The 20,077-nt window shown below is 40.4% G+C and overlaps 1 protein-coding gene across 1 annotated transcript; it reads right to left on the bottom strand.

Moving 5' to 3' along the window:
• Positions 1–1,430: 1,430 nt before the first annotated feature.
• On the bottom strand, positions 1,431–19,857 carry fra10ac1 (FRA10A associated CGG repeat 1). The gene is made up of 14 exons (XM_080482608.1): positions 19,793–19,857; positions 19,298–19,377; positions 19,034–19,126; positions 18,494–18,539; positions 18,138–18,214; positions 17,400–17,483; positions 16,390–16,474; positions 15,583–15,628; positions 7,177–7,290; positions 5,248–5,290; positions 4,714–4,853; positions 4,550–4,600; positions 2,304–2,388; positions 1,431–1,619 (listed from the first exon to the last, which is right to left on the bottom strand). The coding sequence occupies exons 1-14, from the start codon at positions 19,808–19,810 to the stop codon at positions 1,577–1,579; spliced, it is 1,005 nt and encodes a 334-aa protein (XP_080338734.1). The 5' UTR covers positions 19,811–19,857; the 3' UTR covers positions 1,431–1,576.
• Positions 19,858–20,077: the final 220 nt, after the last annotated feature.

Genomic DNA, 20,077 nt, shown 5'->3' with positions numbered 1-20,077 from the left:
GTGAAGGCAGGATACATCCTGAACGGGTCACATCTTAAGCTCATTCTCTTTTTCTGGTGGTGTTGGGATTATTTGTGTTACTTAAAGCTTCCAATTGTAATTGATGCTTTCATTAAAAGTTAAGTCAAGATTGAGGTTGTGCTACTACATCCAATGAAATGAGCTATTTTGAGACAATGTCACATGAGACGAAGTCCAGTTGGGTTGTACTGAATATCAGCAAGGCCATTATTTCAAAGCAGGGGTTGTGGACAATATTGGGTGGGCCGGACAGGTAAAATAATAACCTTAAAATATATATATATTCACAGTACCTAACAGTCACTATGGAAAATGGCTACAATCTTAACAGAAAGCCAACTTTAATGAAACTTTCTGGTGCAAAGTAAAATGTAAAAAAAGAAACATATTTTGTGACGGTTGCATTATGCATATTTTCACAACCTCATATCACGACAACGCTTTGAGGGCAGCACCAAGCTTTCATGCGACATGTTAATTTTCTCCTGCAGTAAAAATGGAGTCAAGCTCTGAAAGGTAAACATATTTGATTTAAAACTGCTACCTAATTAAATAATCTTTCAAAGTTAAATGGAGTAGTTAAAAGCTACAAGCACTAATATTGCTTAAAAACAGAATAACTTAAATATGGCCTTAAAACTTAGCAAAGTAAGTAGATATTAATCTAAGTGGAATAAATTAGATTAGATCAGACTTTATTAATCCCACATTGTCAGGTCTCTGTGTCTGCCTCCGTGTCCCACCTCACGTTTCGAATTAACCATCGATCTTTTCCCTCTGTGTGCTCCCTCCGTTATGAGGTCCACCCTTTTCCCTGTGTATTTAAACTCTCCCTCTCCCTCTGTTGTCTTTGTTGGCTCATCTTGTCAACATGTCGCTCCTCTTGTCGCCCGTCCTTTTCTGATTCCCTGCGGTTTATTGTGTTCCCTGGACATTTTCAACAATAGCTGTTTCACGTTGCACAAAACAGTTAAAGAAAATGTAGTTCAACACAGAGAAACAGATTATGTGTAGATAATTAGATAAATATATAGGTATGTATAAACATTGAAATCAATAAAGGTGGGGAAAAAAGTGCAAAAAAACACAAAAAATTCAGAGCTGCTGTGATGAGCTGCCACTTTCATGGCGCCATCATTATCCGTTAAAACACGAAAATAATGTGACTTGACCTATTACAGGACTTGACTTGCCCAAGAAAAAATTACTTCGGACTTACTTGACTTTCACATTTCACATGTGTGACTTGGTCCCATGTCTGATAAATAAATCAAATTGATGCTTGAAATTTACAGGAACACACAGTATTAGGTTGCCATAATGTCGTGGCTGATTGGTGTAAATGATCATAAATTAGAAGCAAAACATACACGACTTTGCTTAAATACTGTAAATAAGAAGCGTACATTTAGAGGCAAAGCAAACATGTTTATTTCTGCAACATAGAGTGGAATAAACCTGCACAAGTCTGGAACTGAACATGTGTACTGTCAGCGGGAAGCGGGGCGGCGGGGGGAGTGCAGTCGCAGCAGGGTTACCGCTGATAGCAGCAGATTCAAAGAAACATGTCTTCAAAGTACTCGTCAAACTCCTCCTCCCTAAACGCACAGAAGAGAAAAGAAAGGAAAAAAACAAACAGGGAAACGTTACGTGTGTCATGCACACTGTTGACACGAACGGTTAAAGCGCCTTGTACGTGAGACACCCCCACCCCCACCCCCCACCCCCCGAATAACTGCGGCACTGTCACAGGTCTCGACATAATGAGAGGGTGTGAAATCGTGATGGAGAACACAAACAAATAAACAGTGGGAGGAAATATAATGACATTTTAAACAAAGGACAATATCCGTGAAAAGCTCTGCATAATGATCCTATTACATTTACATAAAACATGGCACTCATCTCAAGCCTAATCACCACCACATAAATTACAGCACCTAGAAAAATAATGCACAGAAGCCGGCGCGACGGAAAACTATCATTATCCTATCAAAGGTGTTTTTGGGGGTTTTGCTGTTTAGCGTAGGTGCTTTAGGGGGAAAAAGAAGCCCTGCTACTGTAATTACCTTTGTGAGAGAATAAATTCAATATGTGTTGGAACAGGACGGGAACACTGTGAAGGTTTTCGTGACTGACCGGTCGAGGACGGCTTTGAGAAAGGAGATATAAGTGGTCTACTTCCTGAGAACAGCCATTGTCGTTCACTAAGTCCTGACAACCGTCTGTGGAGGTCTTACAGGAGCTTACTGGGTCAGATTTAATATGGCCTGTAAACTCACCTTGACTTTTCCTCCACCGTAGGGGCCGGCCCTCGCCAGTGGTCAGCGTCTGATTGGCCCTCCGGTTTGTCCACGCCGTCACCGTCTAAGGGAGGAAGGTTTCAGAGAAGAATCAGCCACACTTTGAGCAAAACTTCAAAAAGTTTGTTTGACTTGACTCAGTGGTGGAAAAAATAAAGCAATATCGTGAAGTGTCTTGTAGTTGAAGGCTGCAGCCGTACGAGTAGCCTCTACTTAAAAAGACACATTTCAAACAGCATTCGCTGAAGATTTTTCTAAAATAATTTTGCAGGAATTTGTATTTTCATTGAGTGAATTGCAAATTTCAGATTTTCATCACATGTATTGAACCCCTTCAGAAGTCCGTTTTTGTGAATGACAGTGCAAGAAATGACTTTCCAACGTCTTCATCTACCAGCTTCTGCACTTATTTTATGCGTTTGACGTAAGATGGCTGGACTGGGGAGAGAACCAGTGTTTATATAGCCAATTATTTTCCTCCGTGTCAATACATCTGTGCACTACTTGGCAATCTTTGTGTGAATGTCGTGCGAATTTGGAGCGACTATCTGGTGAAAGTGGCATGACTGTGGAGTGAATGTTGTGCAGCATGCATATCAATTCAGGGCCAAATTTTACATGAATTTCACTGTTAGGTTGTGTGACATTCAAAGTCCCAACTAAGTTTGATTTAGAGAAGATTGTAGCCGATTTGCATATTTAGCCCATTTACACAACGTTTTCACATGAAAACGCTGAAAAGTTTTTGGGAAATGGCTCTCACGGTGGAACTTTTTGTAAATGCCCCGACTCGATCGCCGTGGAAAACGGGGGAAAACTTTTTTGAAAACACTTCCAACCAGTCGCGAGTTGTTCCAGCCTCGTAAGATTTTGGCTTTATGAATAGCAAACAGGCAAAAAAAAAAAAAAAAAGGTACACAAAGACTTCTTTAGTATCGGTGTTGGTTTTGGCTGTTCAGAGCTGCTGTTGAAAGTATGAATACACACCTACGTATATATGCGCAGACTGAGCTTATTCTAAGGACGCAAAAACAGTTTAATGTGGTTTATTTGTGGAGGTGTGAGCGCTGCCATTGGGACCTCAGTGAGCATTAAGCAAGAGGAGAGACACTGTTTGAACAGTTGGACTCAGTCCACATATGGACGCTACACATACCAGCACATACTAAAGGTTGTCCAAACGGCACAGGGGGAATTTATATAGCCATTTTTACTCCTGTATACATTTTATATGTCCTTGGTGAGTTCCCACATTGTAAAAAGGATGGATGGATGGATGGATGGATGATTACTCAGTTATGTACTGGCATAGCCGAGGCTGAGCCTCGCAAAGTGAAGCAGCTGGGTCTGCAGTAATAATGATCGCAGGAACAACCACTGCCACATTTTCCATTACCCCCAGCAGTTATAATTTCACTAGTGAGGCCTTGTGGAGCCAATGCATTAAACTTTCATTAACTCATTTGTGTGATAATACTTCATTTCTCTGATCCCTGGGAACAAAAGTGTGGAAACACAGCTCCGATTACCATGTATTGTCAGAAGTGCTGACAAAAAAACGCAGTGTGATCTTTGTGGGCTGTTTCTTTAAGAACTCGTCTAATGTTTTATTGACGGAGAGAACGGGCAGTTTTGAGTAGCCAGACACAGCCTTAATTATTGAGCAGATAAAGCAGGCATCAATCTGATGCAATGGACATGCATTGCTCCCAGAATACCTCGGGTTAACTGTGGGCTCGCTGCAGTTTTGAGGAAATCTCAAGAAAAGTGCTTGAACGTGACACTAACATACAGTTCCCCCACAGACACTGCAACAGCTCCCTGAATGCAATACTTTCAAATGACATGTTATACATGTGATTTATGTTAATAAGGCTTCATTGTGGGAGAATTTGTGTTTGAATCTCAATACGTGACAGTAAAGTTGTGCCTTTATGCAAGTACTCACCATCTATTCCAGACTCAAGCAAACAGAGCAGTGACATGAGGGCTCACAGCAAATGACAAAAAAAATGAGTTGGTAAAAATATATAAATAAATCGACAGGCTTGGAGACAAATTGCCAGATGTGCTGTCGACGCCGTTAACATTAAGAGAGCTAATGGATGTGTTTCCACTCCACAAGGAGTGTCTCAGCATGAAGGTTTGGGGGGAGGAGAACACAAAACTCCCCAGGGTGCATGTTTTTTCAAAAGTTGCGTGTGTGAGGGAGTAATGAACGTCACCTTTGTCCGAGTTTTCCGAGTCCTCAGAGGCGCTTGAAGAGGTGGAGCGATCTGAAACAAAACATTAAAAAAGGGGGGAAGGGCTCAATACCAAATAGTAATGGTGTAAAGAAGTTAGGGCAATGTAGTTTCCAGCAACAAAATGTGTACTGGAAGGATTTTACCTCTGTGCCTCTTGTGTTTGTGCTTCTTTGAATGTGATGACGACCTCTTCCTCTTCTCCTTCTTATTCTTCTTCTCCGGTGGCTCCTGGTTTTCCTCCATCGGACTTTTGCTTTTTGTCTTTGGCTTCACTTCTTTCCTCCTGAGCAGAACCGCAGATTGAACTAGTCAAATACCAGCCAGCATCAAGTCCAATAATAAACCTTTGCCCAGAGTCTCTTTCAGAGGCGAATGAGAACATCTAGAGAATCCATACTGTGATTGTTCTCACTTCATACTGTCGTTCTTGACCAACTCAATGTATATTTATTGCCTACAGCGCAATGCAAATTGTTATAACATCACGATTTATGTAGATGTGAATCATAGTTTGGATTCTGGAGCGACAAAACGATGCGCACCGACTGTCCGTGGTGACCTGTCCTACTTTTAGCAGTTGAGCGCACACTCTGTTCGGAAGCAGTCATAAGTGAAAACAGTTTTAAGTTTAAAAAAAAAAAAAAAAAAAAAAAAAAAAAAAACGTAATTACTCTTACTTGTGGTGGTAGTTGAGTTTGAAAGAGCATTCAGGGCAAAGTCCTAAAACAGAAGCACAAAATAATTACTGTCTAGAGCAGTTGTCATAAAAGTTTGATTGTTCAATGCAGCTTTTTTTTTTTCATTATTATGACAGCAATTATGATGGTGCTCAATAGTTTTACACTGGATGAACTTTAAAGACAGTCAACAGGATTATAAGCAAGTGTTTTACAACCTCTAAATTCAAGTTTTCAGCAGTCCATATGCAATAGCTAAAGGACAAAAAAAAGGTTGATACACAAATCATTTCTAATTTTAAAATGTTCAAATCTATTGAATCTAAGTGCCCAAAGGCGAGAACATGAAAAACAAATGGAAGAAACATAAAAGTGTACGTTAAAAACTCGCAGTGGCGCCTGAAGTAGTTCTTTGGTTTTTGCAAAAATATATAGACATTTTCATCACATATACACGCCACCACAACAAAGAAAAACTATAAAGATAAATTTTAAATGCTATTATGGCACTATTTTACCAGCTTCATGTGGCCCCTGAACTCATATGTGTTCGGCGACCCTGTTATAGAAAGTATTCAAGTCAAATGCAATGACATTTGAAACAGTATGATGATGGTGGCAGCAGCAATACAGTCATAAGTGTGTAAAATCACTTTATTCATATAACCAGCTACACGTACATTCACTGCCCATAGGAGTAGCCTAAATGCTATAAAGGGCAGGCAGAAAGGACTGGATGAAGAAAAGTAGCTGTTTATTTGGTGTGTTTTTTTTTCTTTAACATGAATGAGACACCAGGTAGCTGAATACTGTTGCAATATGGTTTAATCCTTGGCCCTTTGTGGCTTTCAAGGAATGCCCTGAAAAAAAGTTCAAAGTATTCCGTGGTTAATGCTGGAATCAACTTTATCTGAATTGAATAGTCATTATGAAGCTACCGGTTATGTTTTTTTTTCTTTTTTCCATTAGGTGCCTCTCACTAAAACACACCTGGTGCCCTTGTCACCAAATATGCAGGTTTCTTTTTGCAAAGACGTCAGAAACAGGGTTAAGTGAATCAATTTCATTTAGCAGACAGACACAGAAAAGTTCTGAATGAAATGTTTGATAGTGAATTCAGTTGACTCTTAATCCTCATCTATTCAACACCGGCTCGGTACATGAAAGTCTAATTTCTCATAGTATGACATAGTTCAAGAATTTAAATGCAGCAGCTGACTATTTAATCAATTCACACACATTATTGTTCACACTGGAGTGGGAGGTGATTTTTTTTTATTTGTTTTTCTCAACTAAAAGGAAAGGGATCAAGTCAAGTACCCTGTGGAGCTCCTATTTCAGAAAAAATTGCATTTCTGCCTAATGAGGAATACAAAGAATTCAAATATTTCTTTAATCTGTTTAAACAAACAAATGTGCTCAATATTGTCCAAACTTTTGCAACATTTCAGTTATCAATAACATTTTTTCTGGCAAAGCAGAGCAGTTTTAAGCACCGGGGGTTGCCAGGTCAGATATAATTGCCGTTGAAACGCTGAGAACTGTCATAACAAAGGATTGAGAAGTTGCACAAATTGGGAAACATTTTCAGTTGCGGAGAAACAATACGTCTGGAGGTGACCTGCTGAACCAGCTTGTTAAAAGAGTCTGTCATTTCCTGCTTGAGTGAGTTCCCCATGACTGGTGGATCCTCCAATTACCGTAATTATTTTAACAGGATTGTCTTCAGTATGATACCTGAAGGAGGATTATTATGAGTTGAGTCTTAGTCAGGAGCTTCCATGGGGCAGCACACACACACACACACACACACACACACACACACACACACACACACACACACACACACACACACACACACACACACACACACACACACACACACACACACACACACACACACACACACACACACACGAGTGATCTTACTGAGCTTGACGAGTGCATTCCTCTTCTCGCCGTGTTCAACGTAGGCAAAATTCACCTCCCAGCTTTTAAGGCCCTCGTCTGTCTCACAGCGTTTGTTTCCACACTGGAACTGACCTACAGGACAAGATACGAATAATTCGTCACCTAAAAGTTTGAATGCTTATGTGTTGTGAAGATAAATTTATTAAGCATACAGAAAGGAAAAGCTTTTAATTAAAAAGGCAAAAAGACAGTGAGTGTACATATTTTTATGCGTGAAGAATTCTTATTTAGAAACGGAAGACAAAAGAAGGTAACAGGTTTTACTTTCAAAATCCCCAAATACACACTTTCGGATACTGTGGGTTTACCCATAAAACCTTGTGCTCTCATCACAGTATTTGGAATATATTCACAGGACATGCATAATTAATCACCAAGCCAGAGATATGATGGTTTTTGCTAAAGCCAGACAACTTTTAAATGGAAGGAAAAACGTCCAACTTTTAAACAAAAGATCAAAGAACCGATGCATCATATGACGCATGAGAAAACTTGCTACACTACAAAATGGTGTGTGTGCTTTTCAAAAGCCCCTCCTTCTTCCTCGGTGCATCTCTCTTCACGTCTCCCTTTTCCACCACCTTTGCCTCATCCTCTCAGGCCATCCTCCAACCGCTGCACAGCCGGCCTATTATCCCCTCGAGGAGCTTAAGGAGGCATTGATCTGGTCTCCGGGGTTCCTCAAGATGGTAGCGGAGGAAGCTAGTGCGTCAGAGTTGTGCGATCCTGGCGCCGGATCAAGGACTGCCTCACTCCGAGGGGAAAGTGAGGCCTGCTCTCACCTGCCTCACGGGGAGCGTTTGGCCGAGGTGACGCTGGTTGTAATGGCTTTGGGCCATTACAGGGGCCAGAAGGTGAACTTTCCTTTCACGTGCTGCATTAGATTAGAGCTCTATGATGCAAGCAACACAAGACATTACTGGATCCGGTCCTGGGATGTAATGAACTGTCCAACTATAGTTGAGTAAAAATAAAGTATACAATCAGTCTTTGTTTTTCCTTTGATTTCCTCACTGGGTTTCTGAGTCTTTCTTTACACCGTACACTTTAGATGTACAAGTTGTTGTTGTTGTTGTTTTTTCAATACAGACAGGTGCTATACGTGGACCTGCATTTACAATCTACAGGTGGAACTTGAGCGGACATCTTCTCGTTTCAGTGCCAGATTGATACTACGATTCCTGACCGTCACCGTTAGAATCCCGTATCGACTCTCCCCAGATCAGTGACGTCAGTCACAGCCACACCGTGTGGAGCCAAAACACTCTCACGCCCAAACGAAAATGAGAAAAACAGTTTCTCACACACCTTATGTACAAAAAAAAAAGGTTTGTAAAAGCATGAGCTTTGCACACAAATTACTCGGCGTCTTTAAACAAAGTATTGAATCCCTTCATAGCTGCAAAGACGCAGCTCAGACTCAAATATTAAAGGAGATATATTCGAAGGTTATAAACACAAAGAGTGTGAATGTGTTTGGCCCTCCGGCTACACGCAGGCAGAACCCCAGCAGAGCCGAGTCAATATCCATCGTTTTCAAGGCAATTTTCTTTGATAAAATAAATGTCAAAAAACTAAGTACAATCAAGGCCTGGAAACAATCCTTCACATATTTGTGATGGTTTTCTGGCCTCTGGCTTCCCATATGAAAGCTAATAACTGCAGTATCTAGCACTGTCCTCAAAAAGCCAGATTAAGAGAGAAACTACAGCCAACAACAGGTATTGACTGCGTTTTATTGACAAGCGCCGGGTACTGTCACACATCAGGTGAGCTTCACGTGCTGCCTGAAAACAACTGACACCAGGCTGGCCGATTAAACCCATTAAGGGAGGAAACTCCTGTCCTCTTGCGTCAGTGGTTAATAATGCCACCAGCCAGTGGCCGGAGATCAGGACGGATATATACAGCAAGACAGATGGCTGCATGATTAACATTCACTGGATCAAGTCAAAGGGCAGCGGCCTGAGTGAGCGTGCGTTCACTTTTATATCCACACCTCCTTAAACTGAATGTCTTCATAAAGATGAAATGAAAAGTGTGTAAATATTTTTAATTTATATGAGACCAACTCAACAAAAGGCTAGATTTATTTATGAGTATAAACAATGAGGTAGAAAACAAAATTCTGTGTAGCCTTTTATTCTCATTGCTTATTACCTTGTACACAATCTTCCGTGAAAAAACAAAAGCTTCTCCCCATCCACCATCATTGTAAAACAACAAGTCTCTCAAACTGTGCAAACAAGGTCAGTTTTTTTGCTCTTCTTATGATGAATTTTTAATCTATGGAGGTCACTTAAGGAAAAAAAAAACTTTCACTTGTATTTGCATGGCATTATCCAAAGGTAAAGTCCACAGGCACAGCAGGATCACAAGGACACCAGGGAACAAAACTCTCCTCTTTTCCAGCTTGCAAGTAATTTTAACTGAAGTTGTGGGGCATTATTTCTGAGCCTTATATTCAGGTTTGAGGTATAAATCCGGGGTGAACCAGCATGACTCTGTCTGAACTCCACAATCTCGTTCTCCCATCTCATGTGTTTGCGTTTTGGCTTAAGGGTAGTCATCTCTTGCGAAGTTTCACTCATCACTGCGCGGTTGCCAGGCAATGAGCAAGCCCAGGTAGTCCGGAAAAAAAAAAAAAAAACACCAGCACAGGCTGAAGATCCGATAAAAATCATCATCCTGCCAATCATCTTCTGAAGTCTGAAGGGTACATTCAGGAGAGGTCACCAGTTCATCACAGGGCAAACATAAAGAGATGTTCACACCGAGTCACCAAATTAGTGTTTTTGGACGGGAGTACGAAAAAAAAAAAAAAAAAGAAAACACAAACCAAGACTCAAACTAGGCTGTGAGGCGTGATCTCTAACCCACTACACCACTGCACGTTTAAAATGAAATGTGTGGAATAGTAAAATAGAGAAACACCCTTAGATAGTTTGCTGTTAGCTCAGTTTTACAAGCCTAACCGGCTAATAGCTGCAGATTTATGTTGAGCGTTCCAAAACAAGAGCACACATTGGTCTTTTATTGTAATTGTCAGTGGAAAAAAAGGTTTGAAATAAATAAATAAATAAATAAATAAAAGATCACAAACCGCTGAGCAGTTGCTTTTATATCAGGACTCTCACAATGCAGTCCTCAGCTTTTACTGCTGGGTGGTGTGGAGCTGACTTGCAGAGCGTTCGGACTCTGCTCGGAGCTACGCACACATGCACACGCACGAACGCACACGCACAGTAGTTACTGTGAAATGTGATCACTGCCAGCCATATATACATTGGCAGTCTCCATTGTTAGGGCAACTTTGAAAGCTTTGTGGGCTGTGCCATAATTATCTATCACTTCTAACACTTCACATAAACTCAAGTAACTTTTCTGGAGCGAGGTTATTTCGTCTGGGAAAGTAGAGCCCAGCAAGATGTACTAGTACAGTAAAAAAAAAGAAGACCAGAAGCCAGGCAAAAGCAACCATTTAAGCAAAAGAAATGGTCTCACCTTTAAATAGGCCTGTCACTCTGGATTTACTTCGATAGAAATTGAAAGCGAAGCTGCCCAGTAGTGGTCAGACCTGACATTATTTGAACTCAATCATTTGTTGGTGTGTAAAGTAGTTTATGAACCTGGCGAATATATCTAAAGATGGAGTGGGATCATATGGGTAGAGTGGAGGAGAGGCAGAGATTCAGAAAAGAGCAGGTTTAAATAGGTAAAAATGTCATGTCAAGAAGTGAAAACCCCCCAAAAAAGATTAGCAGTGAAAATGAGATAGAAGTCCAGGGTCAGCGAGTCAATAGCATGAAAGAGCCATAATGTCACAGTGCAAGCGTAAAGGGGTTTCACACTCAAGCCAACTTTGTTAATAACGCAGACTCAGCAGAGGTTGGTCAGACATGTTTTCTGCACTAGAAGGAACCATATGGCATGGTTTTGGTTTTTTTTAAGTCAGGGAAGTTACATAAGGCATAAAACTGTACTCAATTCACTTTGACAAGAGGCCCACCTAAAACCAGCCCACACTCAGCTACCTCTGACCTCTGACCTTCAAAACTAAAGCTCAATTTATACCAGAAGGGAAAACTGCAGGGGGAATAAACAGCCTTGGAGTGAATTACTGCACATCTGGCAGGGTCTAAAACGTACACGTTTGAATATGCTGTCAATTAATGGAGACCTTACACATGCGATGTTTCATCAAAAGAAAATATTATATTCAGTAAAAACTCCCCAAATAGTCCCCTGGCTAGCTCAGTTGGTAGAGCATGAGACTCACAATCTCAGGGTAGTGGGTTCGTGTCCCACGCTGGGCACCACCTTCCCGTGGGCTCACCACCTGCAGGAAGGTTCTTAAATGGTGCGATGTGATCTGGGTGACAGTGCTCATACTGTCACCCCTGCAACCCAGAAATGGATAAGCGGAAGAAAATGAATGAATGAATGAACTCCCCAAATATATCTTATGTGCTACGCTTTTCCATCATATTTGATTTCCAAACACGTCAAGGTTGGATAGTCGCACCTCCCACCCACAAAATGCAGGTCGCAGTAGCTCAACCTTCCTGACACACTGGCAGGGAAGTAGAAGCCAGCTTCCGACATTAAGTACATAAAGAGAACTATCACATCAGAACACCAATTTTCACTCAGACTATTCCATACATGTCTGTGTTATGTGGGTGTCAGAGGCTCGTCAAACTGCAGCATCTACCAACGCATGCGAGACATTCAGGGAACATCAACGCTACAGCGTACCGGCTGCATTAATGCATAATTTAGACATATCAGTTACGATGAAGCTAATGGTTTTTTTTAATTTTACACATCCGTTTGGCCTTGATTGGACTTCTTTGGGCCTACGGGGCTTATTTTTGACACCCCAGGCAGAAACTGATGCACATGAGGCATTCATGGAACATCTGCAAAGTGTAGCTTTCACTGAAATAGCAGAGGCAGGAGTGGATATATTGACGCCTTCCTTCGTTAGACCGAAGTCAATATTATTTGTCTGAGCGACCTCTTGATAATGTCAATCTCTGGCTTAAATAACAACCATGTGGTGAAAGGTCAGAGGTCAATCTTATCAATAAAAGTCAAATACTCTATGTGGGTTCCATTTGTTGGGAAAATGCCACTAGCTGAATCAATAGATTAGGAATAATTTAATCATGTGATACGATCATAAACACTGATAATGGTTAGGTTACTGTAAATATATACAAGAATCTGTGCATATGAATTAAGACAGGAGTAATAAAATCATTCATCTCTTCATTCAGTATAAGAGGGTGATTTTATTTCATTTCAATCCAAGTTAACTTCTAAACTACTGCAGTCACAGTGAGCAGCCCTACTAAATAAAGATGAAATTGCCTATTTACATACCTAATTATGCCTGGGGGTTGTTGATCTTGTGTATTGTGCAATTATTACACGATGCAATGTTGGTTAAAACAAAAAACTTAAAAAACAAACGAAAAAACAAAAAAACAAGGACATATATATCTTGTGACTGCTATATTTTAGATTCCACCATCCGCAATTCCACTGCGACAGGAAAGGAAATGAACATAAATGAAAAATGAAACTACACATTCAATACAGAGACGTGTTTACATGTTCTTATTTTTATAGGGCGCTCTATCAGCATGTTAGGTTAAGCTTAGACATCTAGGGCTGAAAGTGACACTGTATGAAGGACGTGTAGAGGATGTTTCTTCAATGGAAAGGTACCTTTAACATCTGCTCTTGTGAAGCATTCAAAGCTTCCGCTTCAGGTCGAGAAAGTTACCTGGCTCATAAAGAAGTGAGCAATCAGCAAAAAGTCAAAGCATACCATTTATATAAATCATTCTTGGAGAAATCTTGAACGCAGACTCCCGTGGGAGGATAACCTGTGATCTTGCTCGCAGAGGAGAGAACGACACCTTTTGGTATGGCGCACTGCTTGATCCCACATCACTGTGGAGCCACGAAAAGAAAGGTCAGTGTTATTTGTAATCCACCTTATTGGGTGGAGTGGAGCCAGAATTACCTAATACCAACATGACCTCAAGTGCACGGACGGCAGAGATGATAAGGGACTGCTTTCCAAAAAGGAGCTGGTACTGAACGGAAGTACAGTGTCCCTTTACAAGGAGCCGCAGGATCAGTTTCATCTCCAGCTCAGTGTGGCGATAAACACCAGAACTACACCTAAGCCAGGACAAACATTAAGTCCAGGTGCAACTGCTGGTAAACAAACAATAAGCCTGAGCTTATCCCTAATTATCAAGCTGCAGATCAACTGCAAAATTGTGTATGTAGAAGCTTGTTTTGGTACGAATTTAGCTGCAAACCAAGTCTGATATAGACTTATTCTGCCTTTAAGTGAAAGCACTTTCTCTGTTTCTCTTTCTCCACTCCTAAACGTTGTTGTAGGGCCCACCTCGCAGAATGAGATTAGTATTGATTTCACTGGGGAGAGTTTAGTGTCCCGTGCCCTGACCAGTATTTACCAAGTATTTCTCCGGGAATTATTAATGTACACAAATCACAGGCCTGACAGTTGAAGCAAAGTGCCTCTGACCTAATCTAATCCTACTTCCTGTAGCGTATTGCTACAGGGGGTGAACTGTCAAGAGACCAGGATTACACACTCTTAATCTGGAACAACATATTGGCTTAGTCAGCTTTCTCAGACACACTTGTATGTTTGTGAGGCCGCGTCGGCATAAACATCAGCCGACGTATAAAAAGTGTTGCAGGTGTGAGCGTACCACTGAGGCGTGGATCCGGGTGCGCGCTCTCTGAGCCGGTGATATTGTCCTTACAGGTAAACCTATAAATATGTGTCACCACCTCACAAAGCAGTAGCAGACAGGGAGGAGGTGTCGTACTAATCTTCAGCAATTAATAGACAGGAGTCATCCGAGCTCAGCCAAACTGTGGAGGCAGTGCACAAGTAGAGTGCAGAAACCACTAAATATGAAGCATGAATGAACAGATTCATTGATATTTGGCGAAGAATCCTGAAGCCCGAGAGCCACAAATGCACTAAAGAAAGCAGAAAGAAAACTTAGAAGGGAGAGATTTAGAGGTTTACATGCTATTCTGAAAGCCGAATGATCATACAGTATCTGTGCCGCAGCCTCACATGAGAGGTGACATGTGAAGGGAAGGGAAGCGCCCACACTGCCATATGCAGCACTGAGTAAATAATCTTTATCTCTGTCACCATCTAGTGGAGGGTGAGAAACCTTAACTATCCAACGTCAGTACACTTAATAAGAACAATAACGCACACGTTCATTGGAGTGTTTTGGCATTTTACACATTTACAAAACACATTACCCTCTCTATACAAACAGAAAACTAGACGAAACATTCAAATGACCCAGCAATGGGACGGAAGTAAAACCTTTGGCAGAAACATTTTTGTACTCATTTTGTTTTTCATGATATTTCTTGAGCTTAAAGATACAGAATGTGTTCTTTTGATGACAACACTTGGCTTATAAAAGTGCCCTGATGTCATTCGATTGACTGCTGTATCTCTCCAAGGGTGCATTTCAAGGCCGACAACGTCAGCCGCCCTCTGTTTCCAAGACAATGAAAGATCCAACAGGCTCACAAGAGTCACAGTGCTAAGTAAAGAGTAACAACGACGTCATGTGACTGAAGCAAACCTAATCTGTGTCAGTTTTAGCCCCAAAACCACAGCTGGTATCGACAATAACAACAATTTGGAGACAAGCCTTATGTTTGAGAGTCACCTGAAGTTAAAGCTTTAAAGATATAAAGACAAAAGGTCATAAAGTCTAATGGTATTATTCACTAATCACAATTAAAGAAGTATTTTGAGCAATCAGCAGGAAAATCAGCAAGAAACAGGAGCTAAAAAGATAAATTACTTTAACTAAACATTTATTTTCCTAAATGTGATAGAAAGACAGACATTTTATTGATCGTCTGTTGAAAATTGTTGTTTTGAAGTATTGATATTTTACTATTGATGTCCACATCACTACCCAACGAGCATCCAGATATGGACTCTTCAATTCTCCCTGTATTACGGGAAAGCGGTTACGATTGCTAGGCAACCAGAGCAACGCTTCATAACTTTATGTTTACACATACGATACAAACCCTCACTTCTGACCTCGAAGTCGAATCTTTTTAAGACAAACTGGAAGCTTTTTGCTGGATGAGCTGCCCCTTTAAAGTCTCTTAGTGCAAAAAGAAGGTTTTCAATGTTTGAGTACCCGGGACGTCGACAAACTGTGAATATGTCAGTGTGTAGTGGTTGATTCATCTGTGAGAGTGAAGCACAGAAACGTACAAACATGTAAAGACAACTGGGATAATGAGGGTGTGCTGTACCTTTGCCCGAAACGACTTCATTCTCAGTCCGCCAGCGAAATCCAAACTGCAGGGCACAGGGATGGAGACACAAAATTCATTTCTCCAGGGGTAAATGTGCATTTTTATTGAAGCAGTCCTGACAGAAGCAGGTATTCAAACAGCGTTTTTCACGTTGACTGCGAACCGAGCTTGTGTCATCTTCATCCATTCATTAATTGTAGATTTAAATATTGGCAGTATCGTCCACCTAAAACATCCAGCAAAGGTTTATCAACGCAGTCTGGGATGGAACTTGAAGAAAGATCCAAGGGCAGAAAACTCATCAGCTACTGAACGGGGCCATATGCCCTCTGCCTTTCTGTTTAACATATCGTCACTTTTAGAAGCTTGGCCTGAGACCAGAACGGCCCAGTGGTCACTAGAGACTGAGCACTGAGCCAAAACACATCACACCGACAACTTTTGTCTGCACTGAGCCGGTTATGATGGCGATTAGTGCGAGTTAGCCCAAATATTAACCTTTACGGATGACAACACTACTGGGGCAATTAATTTGCTCTTTATGAATATTAGAGCACAATTTAACAATGGATCTTCCCACCATTACCTGGAAGTGGCACCTCAATTTGCTCTGGTATTGTTTATTTTTTTACTGTTTTATTATATTCTTACAAGATTCTCCCAACTGAAAAATCCCTAATATCCTCAAGCTTTACAATACTGTTCTCTGCATCAGTTGTTTTAAGCTGCACACTTGCTGGTGCTGCAATTGTTCTTTTAAATATATAATAAATCAATTACAATAATTTGATTTGTGCGTCTCACCTTATTTTCTTTGTATCTGCTGACATCGGCTATGCAGTACTCTTTAAACAGCTTGTCGTAATACTTCTTGGCAAGTTCTTTTTCCCTGAAATGGTGAGAAACCGTGAGAAAGATAGAACAAGAGCACAAAGGAACCGTGGAAGAACCCACAAGCCGTTTAGGCTTTCAGACAACCAACGTGTTTCTTTGCAAAAAAGAATAGAAGATTGTATTTAATGTAAATGTACTTAGTTATTCATCCATACTTCTCTGTCCGACTTAGGGAACATTTGAGCCAATCTCAGCTGACTATGAAAAGTCAGGTTACACCATAGACTGGTCACCACACAAACACACACACATACACACACATGCACGGAGAGAACGTGCAGACTCCACAGAGAAGCCTGGACTGGAAACCAGCAGATTTTCACTGTGTGGTGACAGTACTAACCACTACTTCAACATGCTACATACAAGGAATGATACACCCCAACCAAAGAATTTTGATGAATTGCACCAATGAGGGACAGCAGGTTGTGTATGTTCTGTAATAATGACTGTGATTAGTAAATATGTAGATCTTAAAAGTTATCTATGACCAAGAAGAAAAATGGATGCAACGATATAAGTTATCTGAAATTCCGTACCGTGTGTAGTGGTAAGAACTCTCACAGCGAGTGTATTCCAGGTTCGACTCCGAGCTTGAGAGGTTTTCCAGTGCATGTTTCGCATGTTCAGCTTCCTCCCAAAGTCCAAAAAGCTTTTAATTTACTTGTAATAGGTGTGAATGTGTGTAATTGTGTCTCTCTCTCTCTTTGTGTACTTTTTGTGCCAAGCTGGCGATCTGTCCAGAGAGCACCTTGCCTTTTGCTTGTAGTCAATTGTAAATGGCTTCAGTCGTCTCAGTTGTATACGTGGATGTACATATGCATGAGACATGCAAATAGAAATCATTATTACGGCTTCTAACTGCTTTCCATAATAAATCTGAAATAAACATCAAAAACATCTCCATTTCAGATGATCACCATGTCATGTCGTCCTCATCCTCATCCTTCCAGAGGAAGCGGTGATTCTCCCGCAGCACATCCAGATCCGTTTTGTCCTTCGATCTGAGGGAAATTAAGATTAAATGAAAAAGCTGCAACCAAGAGCTTGTTAAGCACCTGTGCATATACACTGCAACTGTATTAAAGTCCTTTGTTTTTCTCCGTCCCCCACATCCTTTCATCGTGTTCCTTTCTTTCCTTCCCACATCATTAAACAGAGTATTGTTTTCACTCTTTATTGCACCTCATTATCAGATTAAGTAGCCCTGTTCACTCCTTATTTAAGGACTGCACTCCCTCACACTCATCTTTTCACCGTCTCATGAGGCAGCTATTAACAAAGACGTCTTGTTCTTACTTTAATTTCTTAAGTTTTGTCCACCTAATAACCATTTTTGAGACCAAAATGACTTGGATTAAATCAGATTAAAATGAACTGTGCAACATAATTCATGAATCTAATGCCTTAAGATGTAAAAATATGTACGTTTTGTTAATAATTGCAAGGTTTTCTGGATTTGTACTTCTACATTTTCTAATTTTGTCACCACGATGACAGTTGAATAACAATTCTGAAGCTAATGAACAATAGTAATTAATTAAGTAAATCAAAACAATGTGTATCAATTGGTCTGATATGCCTGGAACATTTTCATTAATCTTGTCTGATGTGACAACAGATGATTCTCAAGCATGACTGTGAGCCAGAATACTTACGCAGAGCGTCTGAAGTCGACCATCTGTCCGCCATAGAACAGTATGTAGTCACCCACAAACTTCTTATGTCGCTCAAACTTCAGACGTCTCCTTAAGGTCAAAGTATTTCTAAATGGTAGCTTTAGCACACAGTGAGCTACAGCGTAGAATAAAATATGTCCACATTTCTAAAACCTAATATCTTCAATTGAGGGGGACAGAGCACTTTGTCCAACACTGAATATTTGATTTTGTGTTAAATTATGTAACCATCAATGCAACTTTGTTATGATGTCATTATTTAATTATTACTTTTAGCAATCTGTTCATTTTTGCTAAACAGCTTGAAGATCAGGTTTAAATTAGAACAAGGATACAGCATTCAACGATATGATGTGAGCCCTTCTGTTCCTGGCTTCCTCTCTGAAAAACAAGCCAAAAAAGGGTTTTTATCTATAACACCCAAAAGAAAGAAAAATCATGTGGTCTTAATCAGTCAGGCTGAGAGAGAGAGAGAGCGAGAGAGAGGGAATGAGGGACAGAGAGAGATTATATGAATGCGAAACAGTTTAGTCTCACTAAAGTTTCTTTAGTCTGTTAAAATGAAAGAGTACAACGGGGAGAAGGAAGAAGTGACAGGACATTTATTTACATATGAATAACAGTCCCATTTCATTTAATGAGAGACATAAATTAATCGATATCCCCTCTGGAGGTCATTTTTACAGTCCAAAATTAAAATGGAAAATTAAGATTTCACTCATGTTAAGTATATGATACATTGTGTGCACACACTGTGCAAGTCCATTTCCAGTTTGACTAAAGGATTTTTTTTTAAAAGAGAGAGAAATAGAAGCAAGCTCTCTAACAATTCAACCTTCAACAAAATCATGTAATTTACTGTAACTGGACAATACCTGTCCACTTCATTTGAGTGAAAACTGCTGTGAGCCACCTTGGAGTGGCGAGCATTCCGAAAGGGCTTCTGCAAGATTTCCTCCTCGTGTTTCCTGTTGATTAGAAATACAGACAGCTTGAGATTCTGGGTGAATATAAGAAACGGCATAATATCCATAATAGCTATGTGGCTGCACATCTCGGTATTTAGTCAACAGTCAGAAATTGGCAAAAAAATATATATATATATGTTCACTGAGCTTGTGTAATAGTTTAATATGCACCTTTTAAGTCCTCTCTCTGAGGATTCTCCTCGCTCATCATCGTCACTGAAGTCAGAGTCATAACCCCCTCCTCCGTGAACCTGGGAGAGACACGGTAAATCCTTTGTGTGAATCAAAAGACATTAGATCGCATCTGATAGTGTTTTTACCCACACCAGCAGGCTCAAAAAACATTTAACAGGCTACAGAGACATCAGACACTATTAACTGTTGCAAACAGCCACGCAGGCATTCGCGTGAATACAGCAGTAATAACGGCAGAAAAGAATCCCAAACCCGGCACGTTACTCCGTTTTTGTTCTTTAAAAAGCACAACATTTAATAATTAAATGATTTAGTTGACCGACGGTGCAGTCCTGAAACAAGGAAAATATTCAACCATCTTCAGACTAATGAGTCCATGCGAACGATGTTGATAGAAAAAGCAGGATCGGACTATTATATCCCTTCACGTGTCTGCAGGGAATCATTTTTCGGAGTTAAAATAAACATTACCTTCACAAGATTGTCCATGATCGACTCCCACTGTTTACAATAAGGCGCCGTCCTCGAGTGATGACGTAGGCAAGGGGAGTCTCAGATTGATGACGTCTGCGATATAAATTTCAATAACAGACAATACAACGTAGTTTTATCATTATTATTATTAGTAGTAGTATTATTATTAGTAGTAGTAGTAGTAGTAGTAGTAGTATTATTATTGTTGTTGTTGTTTACAGATTATTTTGGAAATGTGTTGTCTTACTTCAGACATAAGGAAGCATTGACTATGGACTGCCT

The sequence above is a fragment of the Lipophrys pholis genome (genome assembly GCF_963383615.2).
Source record: "Lipophrys pholis genome assembly, chromosome: 1".
Lineage (NCBI taxonomy): Eukaryota > Metazoa > Chordata > Actinopteri > Blenniiformes > Blenniidae > Lipophrys > Lipophrys pholis.
The sequence above is the reverse complement of the archived record's forward strand: the minus strand, read 5'-3'. Positions and strand labels throughout refer to the sequence as shown.

Excerpts from the sequence above, each read along its gene's own strand:
- fra10ac1 (XM_080482608.1), bottom strand. Across the intron at positions 17,484-18,137 it reads GTCGACTTCAGACGCTCTGC|ATCGAAGGACAAAACGGATC; the intron begins GTAAGTATTCTG and ends AATTTCCCTCAG. Across the intron at positions 1,620-2,303 it reads ACGGTGGAGGAAAAGTCAAG|GGAGGAGGAGTTTGACGAGT; the intron begins GTGAGTTTACAG and ends CTGTGCGTTTAG.